Source organism: Globicephala melas, chromosome 4 (assembly GCF_963455315.2).
Source record: "Globicephala melas chromosome 4, mGloMel1.2, whole genome shotgun sequence".
NCBI classification, from domain to species: domain Eukaryota; kingdom Metazoa; phylum Chordata; class Mammalia; order Artiodactyla; family Delphinidae; genus Globicephala; species Globicephala melas.
Window position 1 is genome coordinate 65,148,735 of NC_083317.1, and position 17,944 is coordinate 65,166,678.

At 44.0% G+C, this 17,944-nt stretch overlaps 1 protein-coding gene across 1 annotated transcript in view; it reads left to right on the forward strand.

Moving 5' to 3' along the window:
- The window catches only part of ARHGAP31 (Rho GTPase activating protein 31), a 116,063-nt gene that overhangs the window by 78,891 nt on the left and 19,228 nt on the right, over positions 1-17,944 (forward strand). The window contains exons 7-10 of the mRNA XM_030857204.2: positions 5,743-5,941; positions 8,025-8,149; positions 14,586-14,648; positions 16,480-17,052. Of these exons, the coding sequence (XP_030713064.1) occupies positions 5,743-5,941; positions 8,025-8,149; positions 14,586-14,648; positions 16,480-17,052 (960 nt within the window). The remainder of the gene's footprint in view (positions 1-5,742; positions 5,942-8,024; positions 8,150-14,585; positions 14,649-16,479; positions 17,053-17,944) is intronic.

Here is a 17,944-nt window from a genome sequence, read left to right on the forward strand (position 1 = left end):
GTGTGGTGAACTGGAATACCTTCTGTTGCTTTTCGTGAGTTCTTAAACTCTTCCAGTTATTAGCTAGAGACACTGGCAATATTCTGCCGACTATTAGATTTCATCTTTACTTTCAGTATGATATTTCATAAGTCCTAAGTGAATGAATTAAGAGGCATCCTATTCATACTCACATATATATTCAGAATGCCTTCTCTTTGCAAGCATTTTTTTTAATAATTGAATTATAATTGATTTACAATATTGTGTTAGTTTCAGGTGTACAGCGAAGTGTGTGTATGTTATGTATGTGTGTGTGTGTATATATATATATATAAACCATTATAGTTTATTACAAGATATTGAATATAGTTCCCTGTGCCATACAGTAAATCTTTGTTGTTTATTTTACATATGGTAGTGTGTATCTGTTAATCCCATACTCCCAATTTATCCCTCCTCTCCTTCCCCTTTGGTAACCATAAGTTTGTTTTCTATGTCTGTGAGTCTGTTTCTGTTTTGTAAATAAGTTCATTTGTACTATTTTTTAGATTCCACATATAAGTGGTATCATATAATATCTGTCTTTTTCTCAAGCATTTCTTGAGTGCTTACTTTGTTTTGCCCTGCATAGGGCACTAGGCATACAGCAATGAGTATGTGGGTGCATGTATGCAGAGACTAGCCAGCATTGAAACCCACTATATACAAGAAAAATATAGCTATTTCACGCTGGGTGTGATGAGATGCAAGATATGATGTTTCAGTCCTGTAGTCTCATAATAACATAATTAACCCTAGGAATGCACTGGGATTGGTTTATGCTGATTGAACTCATATGAGCCTAATTTGTAAAAATCAAAAATCCAGCTGATCAATAAGCCTGTTAACTACCATTTGTGTGAGGGTAATTTTCCAACGTTAGCATACGTCACATAACTGGGAGGGCTTATTGAAACACAGATTACTGGATCTCATCCCCAGAATTTCTGATTCAGCATGTCTGGAGTGCTGCCGAAAATCTGTGTTTCTAACAAGTTTCCAGGTGATGGAGCTGCTGCTGGTGGTCAGGGCCCACACTTGGAGAACCAGTGGCGTATGAGAGCTGTATCTGCAAAATATTTGTATTAGCTGATCAAAGCATTCTTTTCTACTTTGGCTAATATCCTTGGGAAAATCAAGTATAACCATCAAAGTAATCAATTGCAATTAATATCAAATTTTGATTTCTGGTGTAATGGTTCCCACCCCCATCCTGTCCTCCGTGTGGTTTATGATCTTTCTTTTAAAATTCACATACCATAAAATTCACCACTTTAATCATTTTAAAGTGTACAATTCAGTGGTTTTTAGTGTATTCACAGAATTGTGCAACCATCACCAGTATCTAATTCCAGAACATTCTCATCACTCCAAAAAGAAACCCCACACCCGTTAAGTAGTCACTCCGCATTTTGTCTTCCCACCAGACTCTGGCAACCATTAATCTACTTTCTGTTTCTGTGGATTTTGCCTCTTCTGCATATTTCATATAAGTGGAATCACACAATATGTGGTCTTCTGTGACTGATTTCTTTCACTTAGCATATGTTCTCATGTATCGGTATTTCTGTTTTTTATGGCCGAATGATATTCTGTTGTATGGCTGTACCACGTTTTATTTATACATTCATCAGTTGATGGACATATGGGTTGTTTCTACTTTTTGGTTATTATGATGCTGCTGTGAGGTCATGTACAAGTGTTCGTGTGAACATATGTTTTCAATTCTCTTGGCTATATACTTAGGAATGGCTGACGTTTCTTTTATCTTTATTGTAACTCGCACATTACGGATGTATTTTTTATTGTAAGCTATATAAATCCTTTTTGAAAGTAAAGGAGAAATAATACACTTTCATTCATTCATCCTTTTGAGTCATCCAATTATTTATTGGGGACTTATTCTGTGCCGGGAACCATGGCAGGCGCTCCACATATATCATCTCATGGTCTTATCACAACAACCATCATAAAGTTATCAACCCTCTTTTATACATGAAGAACCAGAGAACCAGAAAAGCTTAGTATCTGGTAGGACTGAACACTGAACCTAAATCTTCCAGCCTGTGCTCTTTCCTTACCTTGTGCTGACTCTGAGAGGAAAAAATAGTTAAACAGATAAATAAACCATTGCGGAGAATTAATGACTCTTGGGAGATGTTCTTCTTGACAGCAGATTCCATTCATGACTGTTAGTGTTAAGGATGTTCCTAATTCCAACCTGGAAATGCCTGTTCTTTTTATGACCATTGCCTTAATCAGCTTTTGTCCTGCATATTGAAATCCAATTTCCTCTTGAGGCTTTAACTCTTGATTGTCTCCAATAATTATTATTCAGTGCATTTCATTTAAATGTTCTCGTTATGAATTCTTATTGACTTCGGTACCATACTTAATATTTACACAAAATGGAATAAGTCATACGCTCTGGAATTTGAGATTTAGAAATAGGGTTCTACTTCAAATTGGAAAGATTTTAAAAGTCATAGAATCCAACACCTTTAATTGATAGATGAGAGCAGTGAGGCCAGAGAGATTGTGATATGCCAAGGTTTATTAAAACATAAATATGTAGCATTGGGCACCTCCAATGTGCCAGACACTGTTCCAGACACGGGACAGTATCCAAAACGGCAAAGCCGCTGCCCTGCATAGAGCTATAGTCTGGCTGCAAAGACAAACAATAAATAAGTTTACAGATAAATACATGATCACTTCAAAGACGATAAATGCCAGGAAGAAAGTACAGCAGGATAATGCGATGGTCAATGACTTGGGGGTATAATTTTGGTACAGAGTGGACATGGCCTCTGAGGAAGTGATCTTTGAACTGAGACTTGAATGACAAAAGAAACCAGTCATCTGAGGATCTGGGGGATGAATGTTCCAAACACAGAGAACAGGGAGTGTAAAAGCTCTGAGGTGGAAAGGAGCTCATCGCGTGGCAGAAAGTCAGCCCGTGTAGCTACAGAAATGCAGTCTCCAAGGTGGGGTGCCCCACCCAGGGGACGCCAAAGACCAAAGTATGGGTGTTGGAAGAAACTATTAGAATTCTTTTCCATTGATTTTATTGTATACTTTGTAATTTCTATGATGTTGTATGTTTTCTATTACACACAAAACAAATACAGTGGTATATATGTATAACTTACCACTATATATATGTGTATACAGTGGGAGTATACATTGAAAAAATTTTACTGTATATTTTTATAGACCACTGTGTCAGTGGGCAAAGAGGAGAGAGGGAAAGCAGATGGAGGGTCCTGGTCGGTCATGCTAAGAGTTTGGTTTGTCCCCTGTGCTGGGGAAAGCACTGGAGGTGTTTGAACAGGGCGTGCGGGATCTGAGCATCTGGGTCGCTATGTGGAGCAGAGACTGAAAGACTAGAAGCAGGGAGACCAGTTAAGGAACTATGGCAGAAGTCAGGAGGGAAATCATGGTGGACTGGACTACATCTTCCTCAACCTTCGTCCCAATAAACGTATCTTCAATAAGTTGAAGATATCGTTAAGTCGAAAATGCATTGAATACACCTACCCTACTGAACATCATAGCTAAGCCTAGCCTACCTTAAATATGCTCAGAACACTTGCGCCTGCCTACAGTTGGGCAAAATCATCTAACACAAGGCCTATTTTATAATAAAGTGTTGACGAGCTCATGTCATTTATTGAATACTGTACTGAAAGTGAAAAACAGAATGGTTATAAGTTTACTGCTTGCTTACCCTTGTGATTGTGTGATTGACTGGGAGCTGAGGCTCCCTGCCGCTGCCCAGCATCACAAGAGAGTATTGTACAGAATCAGTAGCCTGATAAGAGATCAAAATTCAAAGTACGGTTTCTACTGAATGCATATTGCTTTCACACCATCCTAAAGCCGAAAAATTGTAAGTTGAACCACTGTTGAAGTTGGGGACTGTCTGTGCATGTTAGCAGTGGAAAGGAGGAAAGTGGCTGGATTCAGGATATATTTTGGAGGTGGAGTTTCAGGACTTGCTTATAGGCTGGATGTGGGGGAGAAGGGGTACATCAAAGACAGGAATCAATGAAAAATACCTACTCCAGGTTTGGCTTACACAACTGGGTGATCCATGGTGCTATTTACCGATTTGGAGAGGATGGGAGGAGGTACCAGTTTCGAGATAAGGAGCAAAAATCACAAGCTCTGTTATGAGATGTAAAGCTGGAGATGCCTATCGAACATCTAAGCAGAAATGATGAGTAGGCCTTAGGATACTGGAGCCTGGAACCATGGCAAGGGGTGGGCGCTAGGTTTCCTGATCCTGCACTTTATGTTTTTCTTGTTGTTCCAGTTGCTCCCAGAATGATTTAATGTTTTAAGTAAATAAATAATTAAGTTTAAAAAAGTCATAAATAATCTAGGATCTATGAACAAATATTGAGTCAATTAAATTTAAATATTTTTAATCTCCTTTGGATTCAGTGGGAAAACTGGGTTAAAGTTGGAAACTTCACTGAAAAATCTTTAGGATCACAGATTTATCTAATTGTAGTCCTGCTGAATGACGGCCACTCTCTCCTCCTTGGAAATGCCCCAGAGTCACATACAGTCACATTGTCTGCAAGGCCTTTTGTCAGTGGTTTTATTTCACTCAGAGAGGGTCATGCTCTGCAAAGAGAAATAGTGCTATCGAGGTGCTTTCTGAAAATTAGCTGAGTCCTATACCAAAAGTGATTTCTTAGTGTCAATTGGTCCAAATTACCCTTGAGTCTCTTTACCCCTTCCAAAGTTACAGAAAACTGGCAAGGTTGCCAAAATACTAAGTAGAGGCAAACTTAGACCTCTTCATTTTTACTTAGATCAGAGTTTCTCAGCCTTGGCCCTGTTGACATTTAGCGCTGGATAATTCTTGTCGAGGGGCTGTCCTGTGTATCGTAGGATGTTTAGCCGCATCCCTAGCCTCTACCTGTTAGGCGCCAGTAGCATTCCCCCACACACCTGTGACAACTAAAAATGTCTCCAGACATTGCCAAATGTCCCTGGCTGGAGACAGGGGGTACAAGATTGCCCCAGTTTGAAAAAAAAAAAAAATTGACTTGGAGAAAAGAGATAATCGTGGACACCATTGATCTGTCATCATCACTTCCATTCTTTAAAAAAACGTACAAGAATTGGCTTGCATACACTTGAAGATGATTAGGTAGTGAATAAAAAGCCACTTATCTCTTAGGGAATAGCATAGCCATAAAACGTCTTTCTACTGCAGAGATACAAGGCTAGGTAATTTCAGGAAAGTCGAGGCTCCAATGTTCAGTTCCCCTGGAGCCTATGTTCTCCAGCTGCGGAGAGGAGGGGTAGTATCCTGCCCTACCCTAGATGAGTGAGGCTGCCTCTGTGGCTGAACACACATTCCCACCTGACCAAAGCATTAGGCAGTTCCCAGGGGCAAATACCCACTACTGTCACTCTGGCCCACAGTAAGTGCTCAATATATTTGTCGTGTGCATGAATGAATGAAGAGTTTGAAAAGTACAGGAATGCAGGCTGCCTTCTGAAGCCCCTGTGTGCCCCCTGGTTGGTCCGGCCAGGAGGGCTGTCAGATCCCCACGTGTAGTCTCTGCCCGATAGACCCCACCACTCCCAGGAGAAGCCCCTGTCAGGAGGTCAGGAGGGGCTGTGGATGGGGGCTCTGGCTGGAGCCAGTGCCCAGGCCTCCTCCCAGGAGGTCTATGAGCTCTTCTCTCCTCTTTACAGAAAACCGGCCGATCATGAAGAGCCTGACGTTGCCAGCCCTCTCCCTGCCCATGAAGTTGGTGAGTCTGGAGGAAGCTCAGGCCCGGAGCTTAGCTACTAATCACCCTGCCCGGAAGGAAAGGAGAGAGAATAGCCTGCCTGAGATTGTCCCTCCCATGGGCACCCTCTTCCACACTGTCCTTGAGTTACCAGACAACAAGTAAGTGTCCTTCTTCCAAGTTCTGGGAGATGTTTAGGTGGAGGGGGACGAAGGAGGAAGCCATAGAGTCTCAGGGCTGTGATGGCAGCGTGGGCTGGGGGTGTGGTCTGGGTAGGGGGCTAAGGAAGCATTCCAGAAGAGAAGGGAGCTGCCTCCACGACATTCACCAGCGGCTGATGCCTTCACTCACTGCCCCAAAGTCATCAAGAACTTGAGATCCCTAGTACCATGGTGTGGGTGGGGCTCATAGGTGTCAAGAATCGGAACTAAAACCCTTTACTCCTTAGTTGAGACAAAATAAGCTTGACATTTTCAAAAGGAAGGTTGCAAAACACAAAAACTTGACCCCCTCCTCCCACCCTGCACCTCCCACGGGACCTATGGAAGGTGTAGGGATGAGCGGAGGGCAAGTTGACGGAGAGCACCGCTCTGGACTGAGACCTCTGGGAACATGGCACCTGGGGACGTGCATCCTGGCTTCTGTTCCTCCTCTCTTACCTGTTAGAGCCCTCCCTCCCCTCCAAAAACAAACACCATTCTCATTCATATCTTCCCTCCCTTCTCCTTCTCACTTATTCTGTGGTAACCCTGGTCTCCACACATCCCTCTCCCAGCCCCATGCCCCACTGTAAAAAGGAGGCAGTGACTGAAGCAGGGGTCCGAAATCCTAGGCAGACAGTAGGTAGAGGAGCCGAAAGGCAATCTTTTCACTGGAGAGTGTCCGCCTCGCTGTTTCATCAGTGAAAGGAGGTATGAAAACAGACCTCTCAGACCTCTCATCAGTGTCCTCCTCACGATGGCGAGGCTGTTTCCCCCGGGGAGGGAGAAAGAGTGCTGCCACGTTGCACAGGGCTAGGGGGCGCCTGTCACACTGTGTGCTCTGGGAAGGGCACCTGGAACTCACCTGGCGAGAAACCCCTCTACTTCCTGAAGTGCATGGATGGTTCTCTCTCTCTTTCTCTCTCTCTCTCTCTCTGTTTTGAAAGACTGACCCCCACTGCCCCTCCCCCCCCAAATCCCTGGAGAATAAGACTTCCACTCAGGGGTCAGGAAGACTTCCTCTGAAGGACAATCAAGTTCACTTTCTCTGTGCCTTCATACCATACCTCAAGGTGTGCGATTATGTAAAACCCACCCCAAGGCCTAGTGCTTGAAAACATCAGGCCAGATCCAATAGAAACCACTAAGCACTGCAGATCTGTCTCTGATGGATTGTAAAATCATGCTGTGCTTGAGACCTGGATGTTCTATGAGAACCCTGCAGAGAAAAGGTCCTCTGTGGGGCCCACAGGTTGCAGGGTTTCATCCTGGAACTTTCTGAAGTCTGAGAGCAAGGCCGGCTAGAGCCAGGCAGGGCCTCTGTGATGAACCCTGGTGGCACCAGGCCCTCTGGCCCAGTCTAGCACTCAACTTTCCCTGCTTCATCAGAGAAAGGAGAGACAAAGCCAGAAACACAGTGACTACCCTCTGCCTTTCTCTGCAGTGGCCGCTGACCACATCCAGCAGCCTGCAACTCTCCCAGGCCAGGCTCTCTTCTAAGTTGCTTTCTCATCCACCCCCTTTCCAGTCCACTAAAGTCTACCCCAGCCTCCTCCTCGCCTGTGGATGTCCCAGCAGTGTGGCTGCAGTGCAAGGAGCATAACAGGACTGAGGTCTCTGGCCTTTAGTGTTTACTCCTGTAAAAAAATAAGTATCTTTGATAACCCAGGACTGAACTGCTTACCAGAATTCTCAGAACTGTGGTTGCTTGTGACCTCTGAGTCTGCCACCAACCCCTGTCTCTGTTTGCCCCCTCCCCTGCCTGTAATAGCACATTTTTGTCCCTTCCTCTGGGGAATGTGGTCCTTCACTCTGACTCATGAAAACCTAGCTTGGTCATCATGGGCATCCCCAGACAGGGTGAGAGTCAGGCTCAACTTGGATTTTAGAGAGAAATTTCCTGATATGTCAGAGCTGTTCATAACTAAGAACATGTTTGGGGTATTCCTTCTTAGTTTAAAAGTCCCACTGGGGAAAAAAAAAAAAAAAGTCCCACTGAAATAGCTAGTTACCAAACTAACCCCCTGTGGCTTGGCTCCTTTAGAAGAAAGCTCTCCAGTAAATCAAAGAAGTGGAAATCAATATTTAACCTGGGACGTTCTGGATCAGACTCTAAATCAAAGCTGAGTAGAAATGGGAGTGTATTTGTGAGAGGACAGAGGCTCTCAGGTAAGAATCAATAGCAGTTATGTTTATAAGATATATATATATATATTATTTTTTTCAGTTCTGTTTCTTAAGTCTTTGGTTTGATTATGTCAAATTCACTAACCCTGAAAGAGAAACTTATAAATTAACTGAAGAGTCTTTTTGGTTTTTTAAAATAATTTTAGATTTACAAGAAATTTGCAAAAATAGTACACAGAGAACCTGTAGACCCTTCACACAGCTCCCCCAAATGTTAACATGTTAGATAACTGTAATACAATGATCAAAACCAAAAAATTAATATCAATATAATACTAATAAATAATTTGCAGACGTTATTCATATTTGGCCAGTTGTCCCTCTGATGTCCTTTTTCTGGTCCAGGATCCAGTCCAGGAACCCGCATTGCATTTAGATGTCATGCCTCTTTAATCTTCCAACCTAGGACAGTCCCTCAGTCTTTCTGACCTTGACACTCTGGAAGAGTTTTGGCCATTTATTTCGTAGAATATACCTCAGATTGGGATTGTCTGATGTTTTCTCATGGTTAGATTGAGGTTATGTCTCAATGTGTCATATCAGGGGGCACATGAAGTCAATATTTTATTGTTGGTGATGTCAGTTTTGAGCACTTGGTTAAAGTGCTATCTACAAGGTTTGTCCCTGTAAAGTTACTATTTTTTTCCTTTGCAATTAACAAGTATCTTGTGGGAGGTATTTTCAGACTATGCAAATATCCTTTTTTCATCATACTTTCATCCATGCATTTTAACATCCATCAGTGGTCCTTGCCTGCAACAGTTATTACTGTGGTGTTTGCCAAATGGTTGTTCTCCATTTCCATCATTCCTTCTACATTTATTGAACTCTACTGTAAGGAAGATCTGTCCCTTTTCCCCCGGGGTGAGGGTCATGATTTTTATTTTTTTAATTATTTATTTTTGGCTGCATTGGGTCTTTGTTGCTGTGTGCAGGCTTTCTCTAGTGGTGTTGAGCGGGGGCTACTCTTCGTTGCGGTGTGCAGGCTTCTCATTGAGGTGGCTTCTCTTGTTGCAGAGCACTGGCTCTAGGTGCGTGGGCTTCAGTAGTTGTGGTGCGTGGGCTCAGTAGTTGTGGCTCACGGGCTCTAGAGTGCAGGCTCAGTAGCTGTGGCACAAGGGCTCAGTAGTTGTGGCTCACAGGCTCTAGAGCGCAGGCTCAGTAGTTGTGGCACATGGGCTTAGTTGCTCCACGGTATGTGGGACTTTCCCGGACCAGGGCTCAAACCCGTGTTCCCTGCATTGGCAGGCGGGTTCTTAACCACTGCGCCACCAAGGAAGCCTCAGGGTCATGATTTTTAAATAGGAATGCTGCCCTGTGGGAATTATATCTGAGTAGTGAATAGGAATTGATGCAGGAGGGAACTGAGGGAACCACTGTATAATGGGGAATATAACCAGTCCGGCTGAATATTGTGTCAGAAAGCGGAGGCCATAGAAATTTGCCACAAAGACATTTAGTGTTATAAATTGAAAGCATAATTGTTTAAAAATGAGGGCAATTGTTATGAAAGCAAGTAGTAAAAGGTAAATGTACAAATGTAATGAGCAAACTTGATTGAATACTAGTTTGAAAAAAAAAAGGACTACAAAAGATAATTTGGGGGACAAATAGATTGGATTTTAGATGATATTGAAGAATAGTACATTCTCATAGTGTGCTGATGGTTCTTAGGAGACATATGCTAAAGTTGAAGTATTTAAGGATGAAGTGTCAAAATATTGAAACTCACTTTCAAATGATTCAGCAAAACATATGTATGTAGGTAGATAGATAGATAAAAAGAGATAGATACAGCAGACATGTGGCAAAATGTCAACCTAGGTTTAGAGGTCTTCAACTTTTCTGAATGTATGAAATTCTTTTTCTTTTTTTTTTTTTTTTTGCGGTACGCGGGCCTCTCACTGCCGTGGCCTCTCCCGTTGCGGTGCACAGGCTCCGGACGCGCAGGCTCAGCGGCCATGGCTCACGGGCCCAGCCGCCCTGCGGCATGTGGGATCTTCCCAGGCCGGGGCACACACCCGTGTCCCCTGCATCGGCAGGTGGACTCTCAACCACTGCGCCACCAGGGAAGCCCCTGAAATTCTTAGTAGTGAAGATTTGGGAGGAAAAACTAATGCCAATAGGAAAAAATGAGGTAATAGTTTTAAGGACCTTCCTCAAGCCCAGTGATAATTGTACTCCAAGGATCATAAAGCACAGATGTTAGAAATTGTCACATTGACCTACTGGAGTAATGAGAGATGTCACAGGGTATAGCAAGTACAGTGGTTTAGGCTGTAAGTAATGACAAATCCAACTCAATTGGCTTCTGCAAGGAGGGAGTTTATTGGGACATCCAGATGTAGGGAAGGCTTCAGGGGTGGTTTAGTACGTGGCTCTGTCTCCATTTCTCCACGTTTTCCTCAGCTATGCCCTCCTCTGTCGGTCAGCTTTATCCCCAGACTGGTTTCCTTTGCCTCCACAAAGTGGCTACAATAGTTCTAGGCTTTACCTTTGACTCTCACTATATCCAGAAGGAGAAAGAAGATCATTTCTGGTAGCTTGCTCCTAAGGGCAGGGACCCTTCTTTCCCGGAAACCCCAGTTAAGAGTCTGTCTGCCCCCCTCCCTCCGCCCCACAATAGTAGCCTTCACTGAGTCACATGGGTCAATCCCTATGGCTACGGGAGTGCCCTGTGCTGATTGGCTTAGGCCTGGATTCCTGAACCAATCACTGGCATGAAGAATGGCATTACACCCCTGTGTGAGGAATGAGGTGCACCCAAGATGTACAGGGCTCTGTGAGAAGGGGAAAGGGAAATGGATTCTGGGTAGGCATGTACAATATTCATTATATAGGGAAAAACGTCTTTCACAAAATGGCAAGATGGCCAGGTGAAGAGGGCAGGTTGCTATAGGTATGGTCAAGCAGATACAAATCAGAAATTAGGATGCTCAAAGGAGAATTTAAGGGGGAGTACCTGGCAGGAAACCCCTGATCTAATAACAGATTTGCTGAAGCACGTCAGAGAGCCCTTCAGTTACAGAATCAGTGACACAATGAAAAAGGTTCCCCGAGTAACAAAAAGTTAAAAAAAATAGAACAAAACAATCAAGTAAAAATAGATTAAATGATTTTCTTTGATCTTGACTTATGAAGATTTCTCCCTCTTGTGGTTTTCAAAAGGAAGAAGCCCCAGGTGCTGGATCAAACAGCGGTAAACTCACAGAATGCACAGGATGTCCCTGGCCAGCTTCTCAGCTTGGCCGCACCTCAGAATCACCCATAGAGTATGGTCCACACCCACAGCAGCTCTGCCTCAGGAGTTCTGTGGTGAACTCAGAGTACTGGTAATGTCTAAAAAGCTCCCCAGGTGATTCTGATATGCAGCCGGTGTTGAAAACCACTGCTATCTCATGAATAAGCTAATCAGAGATAGTTCATCAAACTGGCTGAATTTTGATGAAATTCAGGGGTGAAATTTTGATGAATTGCAGGGGTGAAATTTAAGAACCATCAGTGTCAATATAAGTGGCTCTCTGTGACCTTGACTACTGCCCGAGTGGCTGCTTTTCACCAGAAGAGTGTTGCTGGATCCCTAGAAGCTAAAGACTGGGGGGTAGGGAGTGGGGAGCCTTCTCGTCATAACCCACCAGCATGGTCACCGTAAATGGCACGTGGGCTTGCTATTCATTGAAATATGCGTGTGAAAAAAGGAAATCAGTGGATTAACATATTTATTGATAAATAATTTTTAAAATCTTTTTTTAAAACTCCATATTTAAGAGCACTTTAAAAATTGATTCACCATGTATATAGTATTGGGGGTGTTTTTTGGTGCGGGGGCAGGTGAAGGTATGTTTAACCATGTTTAGAAAATGGAACAGAAATAGGAAATACTAAAGGATAAGAAAAACTTGGGTATTGACTGAATGGAGATGCATAAACTTTGGAGTCTCCCAGACACTGGTGTACTGGAATTTGTATATTATCAAACAGGAAGATTCCAGGGAACCCTCCAGAGTGAACTCCTTTGAGTAGGGAAATAAAGCCTTAGAGATAAACCAAGAGAGGGGAACCCAAGGACTCAAAGAAAACTGGTGGATGCCTTTCCATGAGGCCAAGGTGCCAGACAGAAAAGTATAATCTAAATACAGTTAGCCCTCCATATCCGCAAATGCAGGACCTATGGATAGGGAAGGCCGACTGCAGTACACCATTTACATAAGGATCTTGAGCACAGATGGATTTTGGTATCCGTGGCGGTCCTGGAACCAGTCCCCCCAAAATACCAAGGACGATTGTGTAGTCATAGGCCAAGGATGTCTGAGTGCTTAGTTTCTATCCAGACAAGGAGGCAGGGAATTCTTGACTGTTCCCAAAAGCAGCTACTGTGGCCACCAGGACCAGAAGGAGCTGTGTTGTCAGAAAGAGGGTCCAGCAGGAAAGGTGAACACTGATGGCCCTGCAACCAGATCGCTTACCCATCCTCCGTGACACTCAGTGTCACCTGGTCACTACCCCTGAAGGGTGATACATGAAACCCAGAGGAAGGCCAAGAAATGCAGCTCTTGGAAAACAAAGGCAAAATCTTGTCTCAGAATACACGAACGGGGAGTTCCCTTGTGGTCTAGTGGTTAGGATTCGGCACTTTCACTGCCATGGCCTGGGTTCAGTCCCTGGTCAGGGAACTGATATCCCGCAAGTCGCATGGTGCGGCCAAAAAAAAAAAAGAATACACGAATGAAGGGAGGCTGGCCAGGCAGTTTTAGAAGTCATTTTGTAATAGATAGCTAGTGGGAAGCAGCCGCATAGCACAGGGAGATCAGCTGGGTGCTTTGTGACCGCCTAGAGGGGTGGGATAGGGAGGGTGGGAGGGAGGGAGATGCAAGAGGGAAGAGATATGGGGACATATGTATATGTATAACTGATTCACTTTGTTATAAAGCAGAAACTAACACACCATTGTAAAGCAATTATACTCCAATAAAGATGTTAAAAAAAAAAAAAGTCATTTTGTAAACTTGTGGGAATAGTCAGTCTTCCAAGAATGAGAATTCTGGCTTACCTCTGGAAGTAAGGAGGTGGAAGGCAATCTTGGCGTCAGCAAGGCTTTGGGTGAACGTTGCTGTGTCCTTCCAGAGCCCAGTTGGACCCAGGCAGAGAGAAGCCCAGAGCCTGGGATGCCAAGGGGCTAATTCAGAGCCTCTCAGAAGGAGCAGGGTTTGGAGCAAGAAGGAAAAAAGGATCTTTAAAAGAGGGACAAAGCAAGTGTGAGTTAGGGCACGATTTGGGTTAGGGCCAACACTGAGTGCTTCTTTTAGAACCGTCTCCTGAGTTTACCCTTGTTGCTGAGCCCTAGTTTATCTTGAATAACATCAACAACAATAAACAATAGTTACTTCTTCTTGAGCATTTATTCTAGGTTAATGCAACCTATTTTATATGCACTACTCATTTCATCCTCACAACAGCTCTACTGTTCCTCCTTTTCATGCCAAAAAACTGAAGTTTCAAAAAGGTAAGTTGCTTCTCTGAGGTCACACAGCCCAAAAGTGGGAGAATTGGGATTCAAAGCCAGATCTGCCTGGATCCAGAGTTACCTTAAAGCCACAAGTCCTGGGGCTCCCGGTCAGCTTCTAAATTGCCCTCTCTCCCCTCCTAGCAAGTTTGCCCTGGAAGCCTTCCTGAAAAGACATGATGATGTTTGTGAAAGTGCCTAAGCCTGTGCCTGAAATAATAAGTTTTTATTTATTTAAACCATAATCTTCTGAAAACCTACTTGGGTGGCTTCACAAAGATGCACAGCATCCACCAGGCACACAGCAGGTGCTCAAAAAAGGTTCGTTTGGTTGGGATCTGCTCCAGGGTGAGGCTGGTGGGTGAGAGCACTGGGGGAGCAACCAGGCTGCAGACATCAAGGAGCAGAGCTGCACGTGGAGAAAGGTGACACATGGGAGAAAGGGAGAAGAGTACCCTTGGGCTCTCTCTCACCTGTTGTACCAAATTCCTGGGTGTTGAGCGATGTGGCTGCAGCCGAGAATTCTGCTCTCTGGCCTAGTCACATAGGAGGGGTTGCCTAGAGTCCCATGGATTCTACTCCATGGATGAATCGTTGAGCCTTTTCTGTACAATAAAATCGGGTTCAGGACTCCTCATTTGCTAATAGCTATGTGACAAAATTGTAACTTACCTTTATCTGTAAAATGTTAATAAACCTTTGATCTACAAATGCCCTCTTTTTATAAGGTCAGTCCCACCAAGAAAGTAGGAACATCGAAGGTGGAGTGGGGAATGTTTTCCAAAGGGGAATATTATAAATACTTGAAAAACTTTCCTAAAGAAATTTCTCTTTTGTACTTACAGCCTGACCTATTGTTCTAAACACTTTCTCTGAACAAGCATTCATCAGGGATATTTTTTCTTTTATCCTTAGTGGAAAAGGCTACTATCCGACCAGCTAAAAGCATGGACTCGCTGTGCTCAGTGCCCGTGGAAGGTGAGATTTTTCAGTTGGATTTGGAACTGGGGATTACAACTGGGAGACTGGCGCTCCCACACCAGACTTGCCTTCCTAAACCGCAGACCCTGCTCAGCTCCAGTCATGGCCACACACAATCCCCCAGGCCCAGATCCCTCCCTGACTTTCCGGAACTCAAGGGGCGCACACAGCCCTTGCAGTAACCTCCCCTACTCCACAGCTGGAGACAGCAGCCTCCTTGCATTCAATCCTGAGCCAGGTAAAGGGTCAACACCTGAAAACTAAGGCAGAAGAGGCTCCCCCTGGGGCATAAAGAAGAGTTTTGAATTTAGGTGTTTCCGTAGGCATTAGCTTCATTGTGTTTGTCAAGTCATGATTTTGAGTTGGTAGAGTCATTCATTCCTTCATTCATCAATAAACACTGACAGGCACCAGCCTGGCACTTAGCTGGTCATTGCTGGTTGGAGCAGATGTACATACAGTTGCATGCCAGGTTATACCCATCACCAAAGCGGCACCTCACCATGTTAGTTCTTACAGCTCCAGCCTTAAGGGCTGACTTGCCTGTAGCCCCTGCTTCTGTTTTTGTTAAGCAGCCAACAAGCACTGCTACAACTGGCAATACACAGGGCTTCCCTAGCAGCAGACTGTTTAAACTCCCCCATGATTGTACCATGACTTTCGAATCCCTTTAATACAAGGTATGTTGCTCTTTGATAAATGAGGCAGCCTGAAACAAAACAGAAAATCTTTAGAACAACTTTCAAAAAATAATACTAAACTTGTAAAATATTCAATGAGATCTTTTTAAGCTGCCTCAATCCTTTTAGCATTTTCTCACCTTTATATTCATCAATTTGCTTGGTTTTGAAACCTCTTGGGGGCAGTTCTTGCCCAGTTTGGCAGGATTTAATATTTCAAAAGCTAAAAAACAAAACAAAAAAGACACTAAAAGCTAGGTCACCACTTCCGTGGGCATTGGGCAGGTTATCTAACCTCTCAAGTCTCGGTTTCCTCATGTGTTAAGGGAGATAATTACACTTCTCCTACAGAGTGGTTCCTAAGAATTTTAAACCTAATGTTACCTAAGATGTAGCACTTAGTGCCTAGTTGGGAATTATTTTCCAGATCCCTGGCAATTCAGTTGTTGTCTCCCAGCTTATTTATTTCACACACAGATTTTTTTCTCTTCTTTGCCTTCACTTCTAAGTCAGTCAGGAACTCACTCTTCACAACTGTGCTTTCTAACATTTAGTTAATTTACATTTCTAGTTTCTCATCCTCTGAATCAGCAGGAGGAAGCCTGGGAAAAGGCAAAAAGGTCTAGCTGAGAACAGCATTTGTTTCCTTGCTGGGAAATCAAACCCCTTTTTGGGTCCATCTGCCAGAGAAGACTTAAAACAATAAGTTTTAAAGTTTTAAAATGAAACAAGATTCTGTTATTTTGGCCTTTTTATCTTCATTCTGAGCAAACATCATTCTGTCATCTCCCACCTTCTTTTTATTTTTTCATGATCTACATTTAATGCTTGGTGGATGACTGCTCTGTTCAGCAATTTCAGCAGTGTCTGTCTTTTGGAAACTGCTCTACCTGCAAAGTTTAAAACAGATACATATGATACAACAAAATGGTTCTATCAGGGCAATATGACAAGATTCTGTGCACATAGGGAGAGGTTTCCTCTTGTCAACCAAATGGTATGTACCTGTCTTTATTAGGATAGCTATGCCCTTATTATCATAATATGCCTTTCCAATATTCAAGTATTGTGTGCCTGCCCTTACTGGAAGGCTGCTCAGTGATGTGTCTGCTCAGGCTGCTGACCACGTTTGTTTGCTTTTTCACTAGGGAAAGAAACCAAAGGAAATTTCAATCGAACAGTCACCACTGGTGGATTTTTCATTCCAGCAGCGAAAATGCACTCGACTAGCACTGGCAGCTCATGTGACCTCAGCAAGCAAGAGGGCGAATGGGGCCAGGAGGGGATGCCGGCGGGGGCCGAGGGGGGCTTTGACGTGAGCAGTGACCGAAGCCAGCTGCAGGGCGCTCAGGCCCGGGCCCCGCCTGAGCAGCTGAAGGTGTTCCGACCCATCGAGGATCCCGAGAGCGAGCAAACAGCCCCGAAGATGCTGGGTATGTTCTACACCTCAAACGACAGCCCCAGCAAATCTGTCTTTACCAGCAGCCTCTTCCAGATGGAGCCCTCTCCCCGTCACCAGCGCAAGGCCCTGAACATCTCCAAGCCCTTTGCTGTGTCCGTGCCACTCCGTGTGTCAGCTGTCATCAGCACCAACAGCACCCCATGCAGAACCCCCCCGAAGGAGCTACAGTCTCTTTCCAGCCTGGAAGAGTTTTCTTTCCAGGGCTCAGAGAGTGGAGATTGGCCTGAAGAGAAGCCACTGGGAGTTGAGACTTCTGCAGGTAAAGTAAGGGAGAGGGTCTCTTTCCATTGCAAGAGAGGAAAAACCAGACTTAAACAGAGTTTGCAAGGCAATGTAGTGAAGTGGTTAAGACTGCGGGCTCTGGAGCCAGACTGCCTGGTACAAGTATAGGCTCAGCCATTTTGCTGGACAATCTTCAGCAAGTTAACATAACCACTCCATGCCTCAGCTTCTTGATCTGTACAATAGGGATAATGTTAGTATTAAGTTGTGAATATTAAATTAGTTAATAGATGTAAAGCTATCAGAACAGGGTCTAATACACAGCAAGTACTCAGTAAATGTGAGGCAGGAGGGAAAGCTCACAGAATGGAATGCAGAGCTGGAACTGGGGACTCAACTCTTCCAGACACAATCCACCCATCCCACATTTCTACCTCACATCTGCAGAGAACACGGCTAGCGGCCCTAGCGGTGAGAAAGAGCATCCTCCTCCCAATTTCCTTTAAAAAAAAAACACCGGGAGGACTCTGTGTTTGGGCCTGCTTGGGCCACATGCCCAGCCTTGGACCAGTCACTGTTGCCAGACTAATAGTATTCTAAGATTGGCCAAGCGAGAGTCCCTGGGCCGTCTCTGGAGTGAGAACCAACAACCAACTGTGAGCCACACAAAAGGGAAGTAATGAGAACCTCAGAGGAAAGGATGGCTGAGAGACAAACCAATAAATGCTCATTGTGGTTTAAGAATATTTCTATTTCAATTAATATTAGCTAAACCCACGCACCTATAGTCACCTAATCTATGACAAAGGAGGCAAGAATATACAATGGAGAAAGAGAGTCTCTTCAAGAAGTGGTGCTGGGAAAACTAGACAGCTACATGTAAAAAAGAATGAAATTAGAACACACCCCAACACCATACACAAAAATAA